At 40.7% G+C, this 19,286-nt stretch overlaps 1 protein-coding gene across 1 annotated transcript in view; it reads left to right on the forward strand.

The window, feature by feature from the left end:
- Window positions 1-2,791: 2,791 nt before the first annotated feature.
- The window catches only part of EFEMP1 (EGF containing fibulin extracellular matrix protein 1), a 49,621-nt gene continuing 33,126 nt past the window's right edge, over window positions 2,792-19,286 (forward strand). Inside the window, exons 1-5 of the mRNA XM_075496987.1 lie at window positions 2,792-2,922; window positions 3,343-3,432; window positions 3,561-3,648; window positions 6,614-6,662; window positions 6,834-7,094. Of these exons, the coding sequence (XP_075353102.1) occupies window positions 3,568-3,648; window positions 6,614-6,662; window positions 6,834-7,094 (391 nt within the window). The 5' untranslated portion in view covers window positions 2,792-2,922; window positions 3,343-3,432; window positions 3,561-3,567. The remainder of the gene's footprint in view (window positions 2,923-3,342; window positions 3,433-3,560; window positions 3,649-6,613; window positions 6,663-6,833; window positions 7,095-19,286) is intronic.

Here is a 19,286-nt window from a genome sequence, read left to right on the forward strand (position 1 = left end):
ATACAGTGCGCCATTTTCAGAAGGAGCCAAGGGCAAATAATTAGGGGCCAGCCTCACGGGGCTGCTTTGACAGGAAGCACTGTCAGCAACTGTTGTAAGGGGCTGGCCTCCGCAATGCCATGTTGTATGGTCAGCAAGAAAGAATGGATGGTTTGACCACTTCTTACATGATGTCTTCCAACATTTCAGATGTGTAAATAAGTTGACCTACTGCTGAGCAGCTCATTCACATACCTCACACACTCCTCAACATTTCCAAGGGTCTAAATCCTGCTATCCTACATCAGGGAAATTTCCAGTTGCCTCAGTAGGAAATATCTGAACTACAAAATCATGAACGGAGTCTACTACCTCCGTTTAAAGGATCAAGAACTATCCTTGGCACAATATGGTATTTCAGTGAGCATATAACACTGTCTGAAGCCAAGTATAGGATCTATGCTTGGGCGGTGTTCATACATCCTCCAAAATGATGTTTCTGCTGTTCTCTGTTTCACTTTTTCTAGAGTGAAAACAACCAATTGCAGTTCTGTGATACAGGTAATGTTTCCCTAGGTGGCAGATTAAGACAAAACTTCTATAAATTTTTACTTCATCCAGAATCCAACAAGTTAAATCCAGTTCTCTCTGCGTGGCAGATATGACAATGCATTCAAAACTCACTAAGTGTTGTTGCCAGTAGATATAAGTAATTGATGTTACTATTTTGCATTCATTAGATTACGAGAAGTGTCTGTACTGCCTTCTGTAAGCATGAAACAGTAAAATTTCAAAATATATTCAGAGGCATGTCACAAACACGAATCCAGTTTACACTAACAGGAGTCAATAACTTAGAGCCAGTCTAACACTTTGAAGTTGTATTTCTGAAAAATGACATACGGGCTTTAAGGGAATCTTTTTTGGAGCAGAAGAGTAGGTGTCAAAAGATAGCTTGTTAAATAGGCCGGAGTATGATAGTACACGCAAAATGTCCTGAAAATGTAGTCAACCTGAATTTTCTCTATCATACTATGTTGTTGCTCCTGTACTTTAATTACTAGTGAGGAGTGGGGACTGTTTTAGGACTCCCACTTACCTGTAAGCACAGAAACTCCAGTGAGAATGGAAAAATCCTGTCTTCTCTCATAACTACCTAAAAAAAAAAAAAAAAAAAGACAGGCAACACACTGTTACAGCTAAAAGTATTCTGAAACTACCCAACTTGGCTCTTTCTAAAACAAGTAAGGAAAGAAGCAATTTGTTTCAGAGACAAAATTAATATGCAATGTATGGCCATCCAAAAAAGAACTCATGTTTTACCTAAGATCAAATATAATTTAATGTTAAGAATTTAAGGGATTATATAGGAAAGATATTCTCTAGGCCAGCAGTACCAGCGGTCTGCAACCTAGTATGACATTTTTTCAGGAGATCTCAAGTTCTCCAGGCCCTTCATGGTCAACGTTAAGGAGGTAAAAACTTTTTTTTTAAATTAAGGACCTCATGTTCAACTGAAGTAGAGGAATAGAGTACAGCTGCACTACTACAGGACAGTGCCCCCAGAAGCAAAATTGGGGACCCAAATAAAGATCCAGCTTATCCCTCTGTAGAAAGAGTTCCCTGGCACGCTGCTCCTCACCGCAAGTGTGCCACCTACAAGAGCTTCTAAATCTCTGTAATGCCTGCTCATCCTCCCTTCAGTCCAGTAACTTTCCCACTGGGTAGGGAAATAATGGCATTTTCTATACAGAAGAAGCTCTTAAAAGTAATGATTGCCGAACTTACATGGTGTCTAAAGGAACAGGCATTCCGCTGTGAAGGACTCCTCACGGTTTTTATTTACCGAATTCAGAAGGGGCACGAAAACACATCAGCCTTGCTATTTTAAATTTGAAATAGCTTGCCTAGCTGGATAAACACTCCACACTACTGCTTGTGAAGTCACAGTTCAGCTTAAATTTAAAAAAAATGTGTATTTATACACAGGCTTTCAAAAACGTGCTCCAAGGAGCAAGCCCAGCATCCAGCGTGACCCAGTTCATCAAAAGCTCAGGTAAGAAGATGGTGAAGCTCATTCGTCACAGAGCAAGACAGCCACCACACCTCAGTGCTCCTGGGATCACAGCCCTACTTCATAAAATAGGGCAAACCATGCCATATGCTATGCTCTATACAGTAGGGTTACTACAGGCCTACTCTAATCCATATAAGGTAAACTAGTAAGGCAAACGTAGTTTCCCTCCTTCCCACCTCTACCTCATGGGGCTCCTTCATTAGTTGCCAAGACTCGAAGCCTGACGTGCGTGACCCACGACAGTCCCCAAAATGATGGCTGCCCTGCACTTCCACAGAGATATCAACGGCAACACTGCCGGCTGCCTTCGCTGGGGCACCCAACTGCGTGTGGCAACGCGCCGCAGCGGTGCCCGGCATGAGGGAGCTGCTCTTGCGGGGTACGGCCGCCCTCCCCTCACAGCTTCCGCAGGATGGGACGGCGGGACGGACCCACGTCTCCTCCCCGCAAGACGCCTCTGGTGGCTTTGGCCGCGGCTCGCCTCAGGACACAGCCCGGGAGCCCGCCCGCCGCCCCCTTCCCTCACAGCCCCAACATGGCGGCGGGGCGCCGCACCTGCCCCGCCTCGGGGCGCCCCGGCCGGCGGCGGGCGGGCGCGGGGAGCGGCGAAGGGCCGTGCCGTGCCCCGCCCCGCCCAAGGGCTCCGGCCGCCGCGGGGTCGATAGGGGGCGTCCGGGGACTCCGGTAGGAGTCGGGACCGGTTCTATTTAGCTGAAGGCCCGCGGGGGGGTGGGGGGGGGAAGGAGAGCAAGCGGGCGCCGGCACCGCAGCGGAGCCAGCGGACGGACGGACGGGGCCGAGCCGCTGCGGTAACGCGGCGCCGGGAGCAGCAATCGTTGCCGCCGCCCGCACCGGCCCCGCCGCAGGTAGGAGCGGGCAGCGCGGGGCGGCTGAGTGCCCCGCTGCCCCTCGGGGCAGGGGGCCGCTCCCCGGGGCGCGTTGGCGGGGCAGGGCAGGGCGGCCCCGGGCCGAGCCCAGCAGGTGTCCGGCGGGAGCCGCTGGTGCCGCGGAGCGCCCCGGCCCGGCGGTGGGTGCCTTCTCCCCGCGGGGAGGTGGGTCCTGGCGCGTCCCTCCCGGGTCTCCCTCCGGCCGCCCACCCTCCTCGTGGACGGTGAGCTTTTACCGAAAAATCGCTTTGCCATCCCAAAACGTGCGACGGCAGGGCGGTCACGCTGCCCGCTCCTTGCCCAGCGCCGCTCCGAAGTGCACCGCTTCCAGTCCAGTGTGGCATTACGTGCTATGTTACTTTAAACTCTATTTACTTATTATTATTTTTTCCCCTCCAGCCGGATAAAATACAACGGACTGGAAGCACAGCCGACCCCCACCCTCTTCTTGCAGGAGAAAAGGGGCAGCGTCCCGGCCGCTTCACCCAGGTAGGGGCTGGCGGGCGCCCGGCGCTCGCAGCCGGGGCAGGACCCGGTCCCGGCGGTGCTGCCTGCCTCTGCCAGCGAAGGGGAGCGCTAAAAATATTCCCGTTTTATTTGTTTCTCTTTCTTTCAAGGTTCACGATGTTGACAGCTATGTTCTTGGCTGCTCTCATTCTTATTACAGTACATTCGCAGGAAACTGAGGAAACCATAACGTACACGGTAAGGTTTAATAGAGTTCGAGATAATTACTGCTTTGCAGGGATTCTTTTCTAAATGACCCTTAAGAAAAACCAAATTTCTTGCCAATGTATAGCATGCAATACAAAGTTCTTTGAGTTCGAATGTTAACCGTAAAATAAGCTGTTCCTGCACTGAAACTGTTTTAAAGTTGAAGTTGACAAGATTGAGCAAAATAGGCTACAACTGCCTGTTCTGAAAAGCTTATCTGTGTAGTGAGCTTGATGAGCTGAACAAAATTATGGGGTTTTAATATTTTTTTTAATCCATTTTCATAAAGACAGGGTCCCTAGGACATTCATTTGAAATATATGGAACTTGACAGATAATTAGGTCAAACATTCTTTTGTGTTTTCTTTTGGATATTTCAAGCTGTTTTTAACAAAATGTCAGGACTTCAAAATTCAGTGCTTTTAATGAAGCATCTGAGTCCTGGAGTGATCATAGGACTGTTAGTTTCTGAGCTGGTTTTGAGCAGTGATTTTGCATGGCTTGATAAAATTGAATTGAATACTGGAAATAGGTTCTGCTTGTAACCCAGTGATAGGGTGAGAGATTTAAAGGCCTTTTTGTAAAGCTTTTTTTTTTTTTTTTTTTTTTTTTTTAATCTGCTTGTGCTCAGTCTTTGGCTTGCATAATGGATGTCATAGAAGGAGTGGCAATTACATCGGCTCGGGCTGGGGAAAAACCCGCATTTTCACATCTGATTACAGTTGTAATCCCTGCAACTTGCTTCATATGGGTGGACCTCCAAAAATGTGTACAGACATTAGCGCAATGCCACACAAGCAGAAAATTCTGCACACATGCAAAAAGTTAGAGAACCACAGCCAAAGACTGAGATTGTGTCTTATACAAGTAATCCCACTGAAGTCAGTGGGATGGCTCAAGCAAGTAAATATTGCAGAGTTGGACCTTATCATAGAAGACAGGGCTCAAGGAAGCCCCAAGTGAGCATCAGGAAGTCAGTCATAAAATATTTTCACACTGGGCTTTAGAAGCAATAGATTTTTGAAGGTTGGGACTACTTCTATTTAGAGGCTTCTGTAATTTTTAAGTCCCTTAAGAGGGAAATTGAAGATCTAAGTACCTTTTGAAAATCCAGACTAACATAGGGATCCCGCCTCCCTCCTTTTCCGCATTTATTACATGTTCTTTTTAAAAAATTAAGTAGCATTTTCTGATAAGCCTACATAGTTCCGTTTACACCAATGGATAATTTCTGGCATCCATCTATGACTTGGGTTCCTGTACTCCATTTTCAAAGAGGTCTTAGCATTTTGGTGCTTCAGTGGTCATTAGACTCTAATAATGTAAAACTACTTAACAAAAAAACTTAGCTTTTGGAAATTTTACTCTTAGGATGCTACTGTTTCTCATGCGTATATTGTATTCATTTAGGGCCAAATCCTTTTCTATTGTAAAAGTCCCTTCAGCTGCAGTAATAGATGGACTTGGCTCCTTACAGTTAAATAGACAGTACTTCTGTTGTGCATTATCAGGAATTGGGTGATTCAGTAAATGCATGAATTAGCTGTTTTCCTTTGGGTTTGCGTTTTCATAGCTACAGTAACTTTGGTGTTGTCAACTCAGCATGTAGTCATTCCTTTAGAGATTGAGAATTGTAATACAATTTGCTGTCCACTTACCCCTTTGGAAGAAAAAGCCTCCAAAGTTACAACTTGCTGCTACATTTGGCAGATCGCTGGTGTCACCTGCAAATGAAGAAGATATTTTCAATACTAATGCTGAGTCAGTCTCCGTTAGTAAAAAGTTCATCAAAATAACTTGAGGATAGTACATGGAACAAGTGGATCTTGGCGTCGGAAGGTCAAATTTTTCACTTGTGTAGTTCCTCTGCAGCAGAGGAGTTGCAACAAGATTTAGCTTGCTTGGCTGTGACTAATTACATTAGCCGACTCGATTCTTTTTTTCTATAGGACCATTAAACTAATATCCTAAGCAGCATAGCATGCATATACCCCTACATAGTACAGCTCAGTTGATTCATTGATATTTTAAATGTGTTTGCTGCAGTTGGTAGCATTGTGATACTTTGCTAATCCATTTCTGTAATAGCCACCTGTGATTAAAATTACTGCAGCGTAGACAATTTAATGCTTTTGGGCAGAGGAATAATGAAGATGCCTACCTAACTGCAGGGCAGAATATTTAAAATTCTTCCTGAAGCTACTAGTCTGCGTTGATATGAATAGTTGCTGAGTATAGTATTGTTTGAATTTTGCGAAGTCTTATTTATATAAGTAGTCCCGCTGTTATAAACTCTAACCATTTTTTGTATGTCTCACGATATAAATTGTTCTTCCTAGACTGCAGTTCCTGGTGTCATGTGATTAAAAAGCATGTGAATGAATTTCCAGCTGTCATGGGATCCTTCCCCATTGCTAGAGTGCTAATGGGAGAGAGGATGATGTACAGGGGGATAGAGGCCCATCAGTCCCTTTGGGAAACCGGCCCCAGGAATGAAAGATGTTCACCTGTTGGAAGGCAGTGAACAAGATCAAAATTCAGAAAAGCTTGCTGCTTTTTCATAAGAAGATTTTCATACTGGTCAGCTGGGTCAGTCCAGAGGTTCATTTATTCCAGGATTCAGCCAATGGCAGATGCTTTAAAACAGCGTATAGGAACAAGGCAAGGAGATAGTGATGCTTTTCTCACTTTGTTCCCCAGCCCCGATAAAACCGACATACTCACAACAAACGGTATCTTGGGAACTTCCTGAGATAGAGGCTCTCTCTGTATATACTTGTTGTTGTTCCTGCACAGCAATGCTGTACCAGTAGCCATTTTTCTAGCTTAACCAAGGTACGCAAACATTGCATTTCCCTTAGTGTCAAACTTTGCGTTCATTGAAATATGCTTGATTATTTTTCCAAAATAAAGAATCCTGAGTAGCCTAATTTTTAATTTTTTTTTTTCTTTATAGCAATGCACAGATGGCTATGAATGGGATCCTGTTAGGCAACGGTGCAAAGGTACAGTAAATAATTTTCAGACAGACTTGCCATTGGTATTCTTTAAGTATTATCACTACACACCCCTCTTTTGGACAAGGTGTGCTTGCATGTCTCATTGTGTTACTTGTATTAATGGCTGTTGCAGAAGGTTTGACTTAAAAGCATGACTTGTGTTGTTGCTAACCACAGATATTGATGAATGTGAAATAGTCCCAGATGCATGTAAAGGTGGGATGAAATGTGTTAACCACTATGGAGGATACCTCTGTCTACCTAGAACAGCACAAATTATTGTAAATGAGCGAGAAGAAGCAGCAGCTGAATCCACTAGTGGTCGAAACAACGTCATTCGACGGACTCCAGCTGATCCTCACCGTGCCCCTCCAAACCCAACTCATCAAATTCAGTGTGCAGCTGGGTATGAGCAAAGTGATCACAATGTGTGCCAAGGTAAGCAAGCTGCTGTATGTTTTACTTTCACTATAATTGGAGTGTATGTGATAACAAGTCTAATGCCTGGAAAATGACAGCTTGTAACTCTTGCATTTAATAGCACATATTGTTGCACCATTAAACTGGACGCTACACGCTTCCTTAAGATAGGTAAATAAAATACATGCGTGTTGTTATTGTTCAAGGTGACAGAACTTGCAGTTCGTTGCAGCCTTACAGTCTGTTCCATCTATTTCAGGCTAATGAGTAGAATTAATTCTGTTGTCTGTAGATCCTCAAAAAACCCCTTAATGCAAGTAAGCAACTTCAGTCAAACATTGTATTAAGTAGGTCCAGGAGAGGAAGTGCTTTGAAAAAAGTAGGCAACGTAGCAAGTCTTATTATAGGTGATTTCTAAAGACTTGCAAAACTATGTTGTCTTTCAGTAAGTCAATGCTGAATGGAACAAAAATTAACCACCATATGAACTTTTGCTTAGCTTGCAATGCAGAAGAATACTGTGTTTTCATTATGTATGATCAAGCAGTAGGAACCAAACCTCTGAACAGCTTGTGCTCTTCTGATCTCTATGGAAGTAGTTCTACACAGGCCCTGCCAGCTTACTTCCAGTCATAGTCTAGCCAGTCTCTGCAACTATGGCAATGAAGAGCTTTCATCTGAGTGTACATACACCACACACAGTGCCAAAATTCTCAGGGTATTAGCAATGTTAATTGTATGCATTCAGGAACCAGACTCACAAGCACTACTGTAAACTAAGACTGTTTCATTTATTATTTTATATAAATAGTTTACTCTTATACTTGCTGAAGTAACAAATGTTTCATCCACTGTTTTGTTTTCTTTCATAAAAATATATTCTACTCCTTGTTCATAAACTTGGTTTTCAAGCACATTAGTGGGATACCCATGCAAACAGAGGGCAAAACTTGACCCCATGGTTCATCTTTTCCACTTTGTGGCCCATAACAGTATAATCATATAAAATAGTACTTGAGTGACTATAATCAGGGCAAGCTGTAATATACAGTGGTAGTTCCTTTCGCTCTGGTATTCATGTATACAGAACATTATTTATCACTAGTAAGTAAATTCCCTGTCATTCTGAAGCATAGTAATCATCATAGAGGCTGGATAAGTTATTTTTGTAGGCAAAGCCTCAGAGTTGCATTTCTGGCTTATCTGCTGAATTTCAACGTTTCTGTCACTCTAATTCAAGAATGTCAAGCAAAGAACCTACCGCAGGAGGTCAGTACCACGATCCCCTTAACCCTGAGCGTTCACTCAGGGCTATCAAGGGAAAATCAATGGCAAGGATGGCAAATGGCTTTTTTCCTTAGTTTAACTTAGCAAAGTAGCAGCAGAACCAGGAACAGAATACTGGACTCCTGTGTTTGATCCAGCACTCCCTCCTTCCAGTGATGCTGCGTTACTGTGGCTGGCACTCATCTTCGCTGGTGAATTGCAGTGAACCACCTCAACTTTAGCGTGTAACAACATTTTTGTTTGATAAAAAATGCAAGTAATGCTAGAAGATTTCCAAACGTGAACATCACTTATGCTACAATGGCTTCAGGTGTATAAATCGGGAATAGCATAGGAAAGTTTAACAGCAAGTAGTGCTAATACCTGATATTCCAAATAAAGGCTGAGAGTTAGGGTTAGCTTAGAGACTGACAACTGGTTGAGGTTTTTGTTTTGTTGAGAAGATTGGTGGTGATACTTTAATATTATTTTACTCCATGCTCTGGCTTCCTGAAACTCGCAACAAAATATTTATATTCAATTCACAAATCTTTGGTTAATTTATAACAACAACTAACTGTTGTTATAGTACCAGAACTTTTTAGCTAGCAGACACACAAACTATGGTGAAATCTTGGGCTTGACTGAATCAGACTTTTGCTACTAATTTCCTCATGCCAAAATTTCAATCTAAATGCAGAAAGCATGGAAATATTAGTGTTTAAAAGCTGAAATGTATTGTACTGAATGAATTCCAGCTGGAAAAGGGGTAGTGGACAGTGTGCTTGAAAGAAAGGATAAAAGACACTTGGAGCACTTAAAGCATGCATTCAACTTCATGATCTTCATGCTTTTCACTGCTGAAAATATCTTATAAAAGATAATCTTGATCAGCAATGGTCCCACTGTGGATTTATTTAATTATGGTTAAAAGACTTTGCTATGATAACTGCTTGAGGCTCCTAGGGAGTGTAACTTACACATATAGTCACACTTAAGCTTGTTTTATTGTTTAGTAAATCAAATATGAAGTCCAGCTCCTTCTAATTGTTTGCAGATGTATGACATTTTCCTTCCAGTCCAGCAGCACTAAGTATTTTATAACCAATGTGAAAGTGTGGAGACCTCTGTTTAAAACAATAACATACTCTGAGGAGCTGTATTACTGACATCATACTAGGGTATGAGGGGCCTTCTGTTTTAATACAAATGTCCACTCCCTTTTCAAACAATGAATAGTGGGGTATGATAGGCCAAACACACTCACGTTGGTTTCTGTGGTTGGAATAAACACGCATAAATGACACTAGTCCTGTTGGACTTTTAGGGGCTTCAGTGATGTGCTGAGCTTCATCATTAGCTAAAGCATGATGCAGTGTGGCCAGATCCTATTTCTATTGACAGTAATAAGAAACATCCAGAGAGGCGCATGATTCTCTGCACTTCTTAATCTACCAAAACATGGCCATATGCCTGAGTTACAAAAGATACTTACTACCTTTGTAACTTCTGACCTGAAGAAAACAAGTGACAGTGACTATATTTATCAGTGTTGAGAGTTTTCTGTCTTCAATGCATGCTGTTATTTGTTAAGAGACCACGTAGCACATGAATAGCACAGATGGCAGGTTGATAGCAAAGCACACTGCCTTGCAGAAGACAACTCCACGGAAATGACTGCAGTTTCCTATGATATACATCATTTTTATAACTACTAGCGATCAGAAACATGTTCTTGTATAACTGTGTTGATGTTAGAAGTGTGGGTAGCAAAAATTTCCTGGGAAATTCTTAAGATACTATACGTGGGCAGTAAGTGCCAGGAACCCCCAAAACTGATGAAAAGATGAGGGAAGGTTATTCTGGAGGAAGATGTCTTATGTAGAAAACATTCAGAGCACTGAGTTTTGTGTTTCAGCTTAAAACACTTTAACTGTATCTTGAATTCTGAGTTTATGACCTTAACTAATCCCCCCTCTCCCCGTCTCTGTATAGTCAGTTCCCACTTCACTGTCACTTCTAAATTTGCCTTTAACTCAGAGGGCTGCTGAATTGGTCACTAAGGAAGATTCCCATATGTGGCACCTGCCAGCACTTTTGGGAAGCCACTCAGATGTTCTGACCTGTCACTGTGAGAGTATCACTCAAACTGGGAAAAGCAAAAAACAGAGTAAGAAATATTTTTAAGCAAATTACTGAGTTAGCTAATATTCACAGACACTTTTTGCCTGATAAAAAACATAAATAGCTGCACTGTTTCCTGCATACGAGACTGAATTGTATTTCTACTGTGTTGTTAGGCTCTCTGTGATTTGAGTCTGCTCCTATTGAAGTCAAAAGAAAATCACCCAATTAATTCAATTTTGTCAAATCTAGTCTGCAAGAAACTACTAGCTTTTCCTAGAATGTTAATGACACTTGAATGAAAAAAAGACCAAGCAAAGGTACCAAATAACTGGTAAACTTGAGAAGGGACAAGAACTTTTTTTTTTTTTTGCTTTCCTATCTTGCTGGCAATACAAGCAATAAAGTAAGCAAACTTTTTTGCTCCTCAGCTAGATTAGCTTCTTATATTTCTCCAGTCTCCTTATAACCTTTTGTGCTACCGTGACTGTAAAACACAGGGAGGAGAGAGGTTGTAATAAAAGATATCGATGCTTTCTTATATGGAAGAAGGAGATGTTTTCCAGAGTTCTGCCTAGACTTTGTGGACGTTGGTTGCTTTTATCCTTCTCTGTGGGGGGAGGAAAGGAATTAACTTGTTTTCTGTGCTGTGGTTATTTTCCCCCTACAAAATCATTTTAGGGATCTCTTCATTGGTAGGGGTTAGGGGTTGTTTTTGTTTAATTTTCTGGTACTTTTCAATGTAACTTACCGTACTTAATCTAGGCTTTTACCTCAAGAAGTTAACTAAGTGTAAATAAGTTAAATAAGCCTAAATTCCTCTTTTTTTTTTTTTTTTTTTTAAGGAGAGAAGGACAAGGGGGAGCAGTTCGTGATGTTTTATTTTCCATACAGAAATCACTTTATATCATATACATATGTATATATATTAGGGATGTTGACCTAGCATATGAAGGACAAATTAAAAATTGGATAAGTGCAGATGCACTCAGCCTGGCCCTTTGCAGAACTGGTTCAGGTTGGAGAGTCTGGGCGTGCCTCCGGCAGGGTGCTCTGCATTGACATTTTGGCTGGGGTGCAGACTGCACAGTTCTGAAATGCACCTCCTAATGAGCTCCACTTAACGTGCTTTCATTTGCCTCACTGAGCGGTCTTGGAACATGCAAACCAGATCCCGTTCAGATGAAGCTAAACCTGAAATGCACTGCAGGAGTGCCGCTAATAAGCCATAACCACTAACGAGCGTTCAGGCTCCAGGACCAGAGAGAGCCCAGAGACCCTCAGAAATGCCTGTACTGGGACATTGGAGCTTCTGTACCAACTTCTAATCTGCTCCTATGGGTCCGCACTACTTGCTAATATAGACATAACCTAAAATACACCTATAGTAGTTTCATAGGCTGGCCCCAGAAATGTTTTGGGGAGCCTTTTGTAAAATATTGTCTGTAGTTAGAAGAGTGCAGCATCCCAAGTTTTCCCGCTTCTTGTATTTAAGGAGTAATGCTTTCAGGACCACTTTTAGGAGAGCCTGAGTTGGGACAAGTTTAGTTCCAGAGTTGTTCCTCTCAACAAGACAAGACCTGTTTAGTTTGAGGAAAGAATGAGGAGGGAGGCTGTGGTAGGAAAAATAAGGTCTAATTATCTGTTTTAGGATGCCATTAATTCATCAGAGTGCTTACTCAGGCACAGTTCATATGTAGTATGTTCACTGCAGTACTTCACCAAGTGGAGAATACTTGTTGCCAGCAGTAGCCACCCTAAGAGACTGACCTGGTTACACATGCCATTTGAATAGTAATTACTTGGAAAAGCCATAGGACTTTGCAGGTCTAAGAGAATCCACAGAAGGATACAAGCTGACATTTTCACAGCTCTTTGTACTGAGTGTTCGTAGACACCAATTAATTTCTTGTACATTTGGGTACATCATGCAGAGATCATCTTTCATCAGCCCATCCTGAACCAATTGTTCAAGCTGTTAATCTGTGAAACCACTGCATTTTGCTGCAAAGAGCCCTTTCTGGAGCATCTCTTTAATAGCCTTAAGGGACCAGAGGGGAGGTCACAAAAAACCATCTTGTTTTGAGGGCCTGAGGGCCTGTTTTGGGGCATTTTCAAAATCTGGCCACTCTGAATCATCTTCCCATCTGTGCTATTTGCACAGCTGTGAGTGTCATGTCAAGACCTTGGATAGATATTCTCTGTTCTGTCTGACCATTTTACTGTGAACATCCATCACAAGCATAAATACTAGCAGCTGCTTTACTTCCTTTAGTTAGTTACTGCTTTTCCATTATTCTGACCCCTGCAGGAATATGCTCAGTACGTTGCAGCTAAAGATTCATACCATATGCTAATCACGCTAAGTGTCCTAGATTCAGGCAAGCTTCCGAAAGTTGTATTTACCTTAGCTTCTTGAATTGTGATTATGCAGGCAAGCAGTAGACTTCAAGTTTAAGTAAACTCATTAGCAGTTCTCATGGCTTCAGATTCAAGAAAAATGGGATCATACAGTAGTCACATCGACTGTCATACTTTCGGGTTTGATTTGTTGATTATAAAGCCTGTTTGCTTAGTAGCTCTGAGGCAGCTAATGTTTTGACAGACAAAACATAGCAAATGTATTCAGAAGGCACACGGCCTGAAGAAAGTCCAAACCTCCAGCCATCTGTCCTCCTTCAGAATTTCACTCTCTAAGCTGGAGGTCTTTTTCATAATGCAGTCAGGAATAACACCAGATAGCAAAGGGGAAGAATGTGCTTATGTCTGATCCTGACTGGGCATCCCAGTATACTTGGCACCCCATTAAAAGGCACAGAGTATTTATTTATCGCTTCAAGGAATTCCCTGTATCTGTTGCAAACACTCGGACACAAGCATCCTAAAAGTCAGTAAACCCTACAAGGAATGATAGCTGTCATCTGTAGCATTCAGTAGCATCAGATAGCATAAAACATGATTTGTGGGAGCACAGGCTGGCTTTTCTTCCCTGTTTCAATACCTGCTGTCAAGGAGTTGTGGTCTACAGAGTTGCAGTGATACAGAAAGTGTCCCTAGCAGTAACAGCAGTGTGAGAGCATCCTGGCAGCTACTTTTAGCACCCTTTTTGGAAAATTTTCTAGTGATACCATTGCCACTTTGTGGATAGATTCTTTCTCCCATATTTCCATGAAAGAATTATAGTGATGTTCTCAATGTGTTTGCTTTGAGCAGGTCTGCAGTTACTTCATCCCAGACTATTGCATTATAGTTCTTTAGCCTGCTTTAGTTCCTCCTTTCTCCTATTGTTTGCTCAAGGTAATTTTCTCTCAACCAACAAGTTTTTCTCTGTTTTCAAACCTGATTCCTGCTTCAGATTACTTAGTAAATAATGGAAATGCTCTTATCTGTGTTTTATTTTCATTTTTGAACTTTGGGTTACCGAGTCACCTTTTCTAACCCTAGAATATCTCTAAAGGATCGCAGCATTACAGACACATACTTTTTAAAGGTCCGAGAGATTTCTTGAGCATCTCCAATGATGGGACGCTAATTTAGCAAGCTGGAAAACTAGTTCAAGAGCTGAAGTTCAGAACTGTTATTTTCCTTATTTTTATTCTCTTTCCAAGTCATCTTCTTCATTTCTTTCTCATTCTGGCAAAGGAAGATCATAGCTACTGTTTGTATTTGCCTTTCTGCATGTGCCAAAATAGTCCTAAAGGAAGAACAAAGCTTCCCGCAAATACAGAAGTGGTCTGTTTGATTCCTCACTGTACCACCTATGTTCCTTTGTATATCCTTTACTAAGGAAAAATATCTGCTGCACTATAAAGCCAAGCAAACCAGTTGCCACTATTACTTGAATTAATTCAGTATGTTGTCTAGGCTTGCTATTTTGCCATTTTCCTATCATCAAGAACAATGAGAACATAGTGTTATAGGACCATACTAGTGAGATATTTTTGGTCTGGTGGAAACCATGAGGGAGTAATTCTTGAGTTTACCTTACCAGGTTGCATCTTAAGCATTCTGGATATTTTGTGGTATAGTCAACTATTCTCGTACAGCACTCTGTCATGGCAACCCCTTTGTCCTGTGGGTGTGTTAACTGAGTAAGAACTTTTACTTTTTGTTCATGGCTTTCATGTAAGTTGAGCTTGGCCATCTCCTTTCTTTATACTTCAAGAATATTTCTTCGCATTTTCCCTCTGTGATGCTTTTTGAGCTATTTTTTTCTGGACTATCATCATTTATGCATGTCCTATACTACTTCATACAAGATTTAAGCATCCTTTCAGCTGAAGGGTTCTTATCAAAGGGAAGTTTGCCACATACTTGTCATAAAGCTCAATTGCTTCTATCCACAAGATCAAAAGGTCTGAACTTGGCTAGTAATCCTAGAATCATTTAGGTTAGAAAAGACCTTTAAGATCATCAAGTCCAACCATTAACCTAGCACTGCCAAGTCCACCAAGATTCTCTTCTCTCTGTGTGTGACAAGAATGTATGGACTAGGTAATCAGCCATGTAATGTTCATGGATAAAAAGCATGATACTTCACAAAGATTGTATCTGGTTTTATCTTTAATTTCCTAGGTTTTGTTTTCATAGCAGCCAGAAAGCAATAGTTTTGGAGAGAAAAGCTATTTGCCATAATTCAATATACAACAAAACTTAACCTGAAAGAACATATTAAATGCACAAGAATCCTGCTTGTACCTTCTTTCATTTACATTTTAACTTTACTAGAAATATAGGAAGGATTTGCAAATTACAAAGCTATGAAGTAGCTTAGCATACATGTAGTAGTTATAAAATACCTTTTATGCTCATTCACATTTGTGTTTTATTTGTTGATCTGAAATAATGTTAAAAGTTGATTCTGTTGTAAGTATAGTGGAGAAATGATTATTTCTTGTTATGTATAATTATATGGTAAAACCTGTAGCTTTGAAGCTGAAAAAAGTTACTAAGAAAACAACATGCATTACGCACACTTTTGTAAGCTGCAGTGCTAAGAAAAAGTTCTTGAGGCGTGGAAATGAATTAGACCTTTTGTGGCATAATGTATCCCAATCTCTTAATTAGGCATTTTTAGAACTAGATATTCAGTAGACCCTTATCTGTTGCTGTTCCTGAATACCTTAAATAAGTAACTTCACCTAACTGAAAAATGCCCCATAGAATCACAGAAGGCTAACCACAGAAATAAGTAAAATTCTTAAATAGGATGATAAAGGATTCAGTGTATGAAGATGTATCTCCTGGGAAGAGATGTTTACTTTGGGAAGCTCTGAATCAGTATTTATTAACTCCTGATTAAAAAAATTCATGCTTTTGAGTGGATATATCTAGGCATCATTTAAACCTATTTAAAACAGATCTGAAAAGGAGAAGACGTGGCTGAGCTTTCTTTTACAAGCTGAATTTAATCTGGAGTAAACCTATATTCTAATGCATGACCCAGTATGATATGATTTAAGCAAATCTGACATTGCACTTGAGCGTGTTTAGCCCATGCCTGAACAGATGTTCTATGTAGTTTCCTGAGTACAAAACAGAACTCGTTCAAGGATTTTTATATGCATATGCCTGTATGGGTGGGATTTCTGTTAACAGGTAATTGGTCATAATGTGTGCAATCAAACCTCAATAGATAGTGAAAGCAATGGAGAGGACGGTGATTTTAAAGTTTCAAGCCTGAATGGCTTCATGAATGGTTTTTGTCCATCGACACCAGTAAAAATCTTCAGCCTGAGTTTTCAGAGTAATTGGTCGCTGTCTACCCATTAATCTTTTCTTTCAAAAAGATGGTCTTTATAAAGGAGAACTGGCCTTCTGCTGGCCTCTGAGTAAATCATCATCTCATCTACTTCAATACTATTGACACCTAAATTGCACTACCAGCTGTAACTTGCACCAAAAGAAAAACTTTAAGTTGGATTGCTGTGTAAAACTGGTGTTTATATGAAGATTTAGAAGTTTGTTTTTCAATAATTAAAATTCACAAGAGTTAAAGAAATCCAGGGGGAAAACGATAAGACAACTTACAGGATGAAAGAATACCACGATGCCAGAAAAACAGTAATATGGACAATCAATTACTGCATATTTCTTAGCATTAACAATTTAAAAATAAATCCTTAGCAATACTGTAGCAGCTGCCTGTTCTAACAGAAGTAGTTAGAATTGGAAAATGCAAGGACTTTTGACAGGTAACAATTTTCTGTATGATTTTAAAGAGGTTGCCAATAAGCTAACATTTAATAACAGACTTGCACAGAGGAAAGGAATAAAGCATGGCAAAGTGAGCAGAAATTTAAGTGTGATTTTAGCTGGCTTGACCTAGCTTATCAGAAAGATGGAAAAAGCAATCTCTTTCTTGTCTAGACTTACTCAGTGGAGAATTTTGGCTATCTGGGCTGCATTAGAAAAGAGCTGGAATTAAATACAGATTTAGAAGCAACAAATACAGTTCAGTATTTGGAGAAGGTTCAGCTAAGTTGATAAAGATAGTATCACTTCAAGAAATACCTATCTTTGTCAAGTGCCTTAAAAAAAAACAGTTACTGAGTTCTACAGCAATTTTGAAACCATTTTGTTTTGCACCTGCGTTACCAGATCTTACCTGTACTTTTATACCTTGTAGTATTTAAAGCACTTTTTCAGTAGATTAATTTGTTTTCAAGGGACTTTCTTATCAGGAACAGATTCTCCACATAGCTTTTACACAATAAAGGTGAACCAGATAAAACAAGGTATTGCCTGTCACACTTAGGGCTAGTTAAAAGCAGTAATATTTCAATAGGCAGTGTTGTAGAGTGCATAGTCACATCAGAAATAAGCAATGCTTTGGAGCACCCACTTATCTGCCCCTGTAGGCTGTGGAAGATACCTTACTTTATTCCTCCCAGAAGTTGTTGGAGACTAAATCGGGAAAGTGTGCAGAATCCAAAAGTCATTCCCATTTCCCAGGGGTAAAGAAAAAATACATTCTTATCTGAAGTCATTCTGCTTGCATTTACTCTGCATCTGGATCTTTCTCAGTCTTATCTGTCTTAATTTGAAGGATCAAGACAGATTTTCTTTCCAGCTTACTCTTTGTATGTTACTTTAGTAGAAAAGAATTTCAGGTTGGTTGCAAGACTCTAAGTAAAGGTATTGCTGATACTTCTACGCTGAGTATTTTTTACCCAGTGCAGAGGACACTGTGCAAGCAGATAAAAATTAGTTTTAAGTCAGTAACACTGTACTGGTTGAGCACCTCTTGGGCTGCTAGGCTTGCAGAAGCAGGAGAGCATTACAGCTCAAATGAGCCTGAGTTCGAAGAGAGTTATAACCATCCTCCTGATATGGCTTGTGCACTGCAAAAGTTGGGTGCAGGAGAAAACCACCAGGTTTTCCCCATTGTAAACACCGTTTGACCATTATTTAAACAATCCAGAAAATGTATTTGTAAGTTTTAATCTATTATTCAGTATGTCGCAAATTATTATTTTGGGGAGGGGGGTGGGGTTTTTTTGTGTTCCAAGATACAGTATTCCTCTATCAGAAGGCTCTATATGCCTATAAAAGGGAAAATTCTCCATTTCTAGAAGGATACCTTTATGAAAAGGTTGCTTTGTTATGTATTTAAATCAAAATGTTCTCTCCATTATGATTACACTCAAATTTCAGTATTCACCATTAAGAGAATCTCTTCCTTACTATGTATGCAGATTTATAAGGCTCCAGGCACCTTTGAAATAAATTGAAAGCACAGCCACGTAATAAAGCCAAAACCAGAAACTAGCCAAGGAGATCCACCCAGCAACACCCTCGAACACCCTCAGCCTCTTCCCTTAAGCACAGCTTTAGAGCACTAGTCTTGATCTTGTCTGCGCTTTCTCCACCCTCGTGAAAGCTTCCTGGGGGATTCCCCAGCTAGCAGAGAAGCTGGAGCTATGCGAGTGGCTGTTTGTGATGCAAAAACAGTTCACTTGCTTGATTTTCTTACCTATCAAACAGCTCATAAGGAGCATGGCTGTTTGCAATACTGCTTGACCCATTTTAAAGGGAATATTGCAAAATAAGAGCAGCTCACAGCAGGAGAAAGCAACAGTTAGGGGATGAGGAGAGATTTTAACAACTGAGAAAGAGATAAGCGTGGCAAAACCATACAGAAATAATGAAGGGCTTGGAGAAAGCAGACTTGCAACTGCTGTTTCCCACTTTGAAACACAGCAATTCAAAACTTAATTTATGATTCTGAAATGTGGTATTGTCAGAGCACCCCAGAAAAGGAAATGCTTCCTGAACTCACTGCTATAGGATATGAGTGAGGCCAACAATTTAAGAATTTAATTAAACAAAGGTCTGGATATTTTATACCATGAGACCAGAAGTTAAAAAAGAACAACTTTTGAAAGGGATAACAAACCTACTTTATATGTTTAAGGCAATCTTTAATTATTAAAGAATGTCAGGATGAGTTTAATTGTTGGACAGTAGATCGGCAATATCTGTACCCTTCTGAGGTATCTCATGCCCGATTTGAGAATTTCCACCTTTTTCCACCTAAATTCCACCTAAATTTTCCACCTTTCTGCATTTGGTGACTGCTACCTGTGGATTGAGTGTAAAGCCCATTCCCCAGAGCTTTCATTAATCAGTTTGGTGGACATCAGATGTTCAGTATTGTAATGGAACCATTCCCTGCCCTACAAGCTGCAGAAGGTTGAGTTTTGGTTGTTTGTTGGGTTTTTTTGTTGGTTTTTTTTTTTTTTTTTTTTTTTTAACAGAGCAAACCAGTGTAATTCTGTTGAAAATTAAAACCATTGGGAAATTCAGACAAACATTTCT

This window comes from Mycteria americana, chromosome 3, assembly GCF_035582795.1.
Source record: "Mycteria americana isolate JAX WOST 10 ecotype Jacksonville Zoo and Gardens chromosome 3, USCA_MyAme_1.0, whole genome shotgun sequence".
Taxonomy (NCBI): domain Eukaryota; kingdom Metazoa; phylum Chordata; class Aves; order Ciconiiformes; family Ciconiidae; genus Mycteria; species Mycteria americana.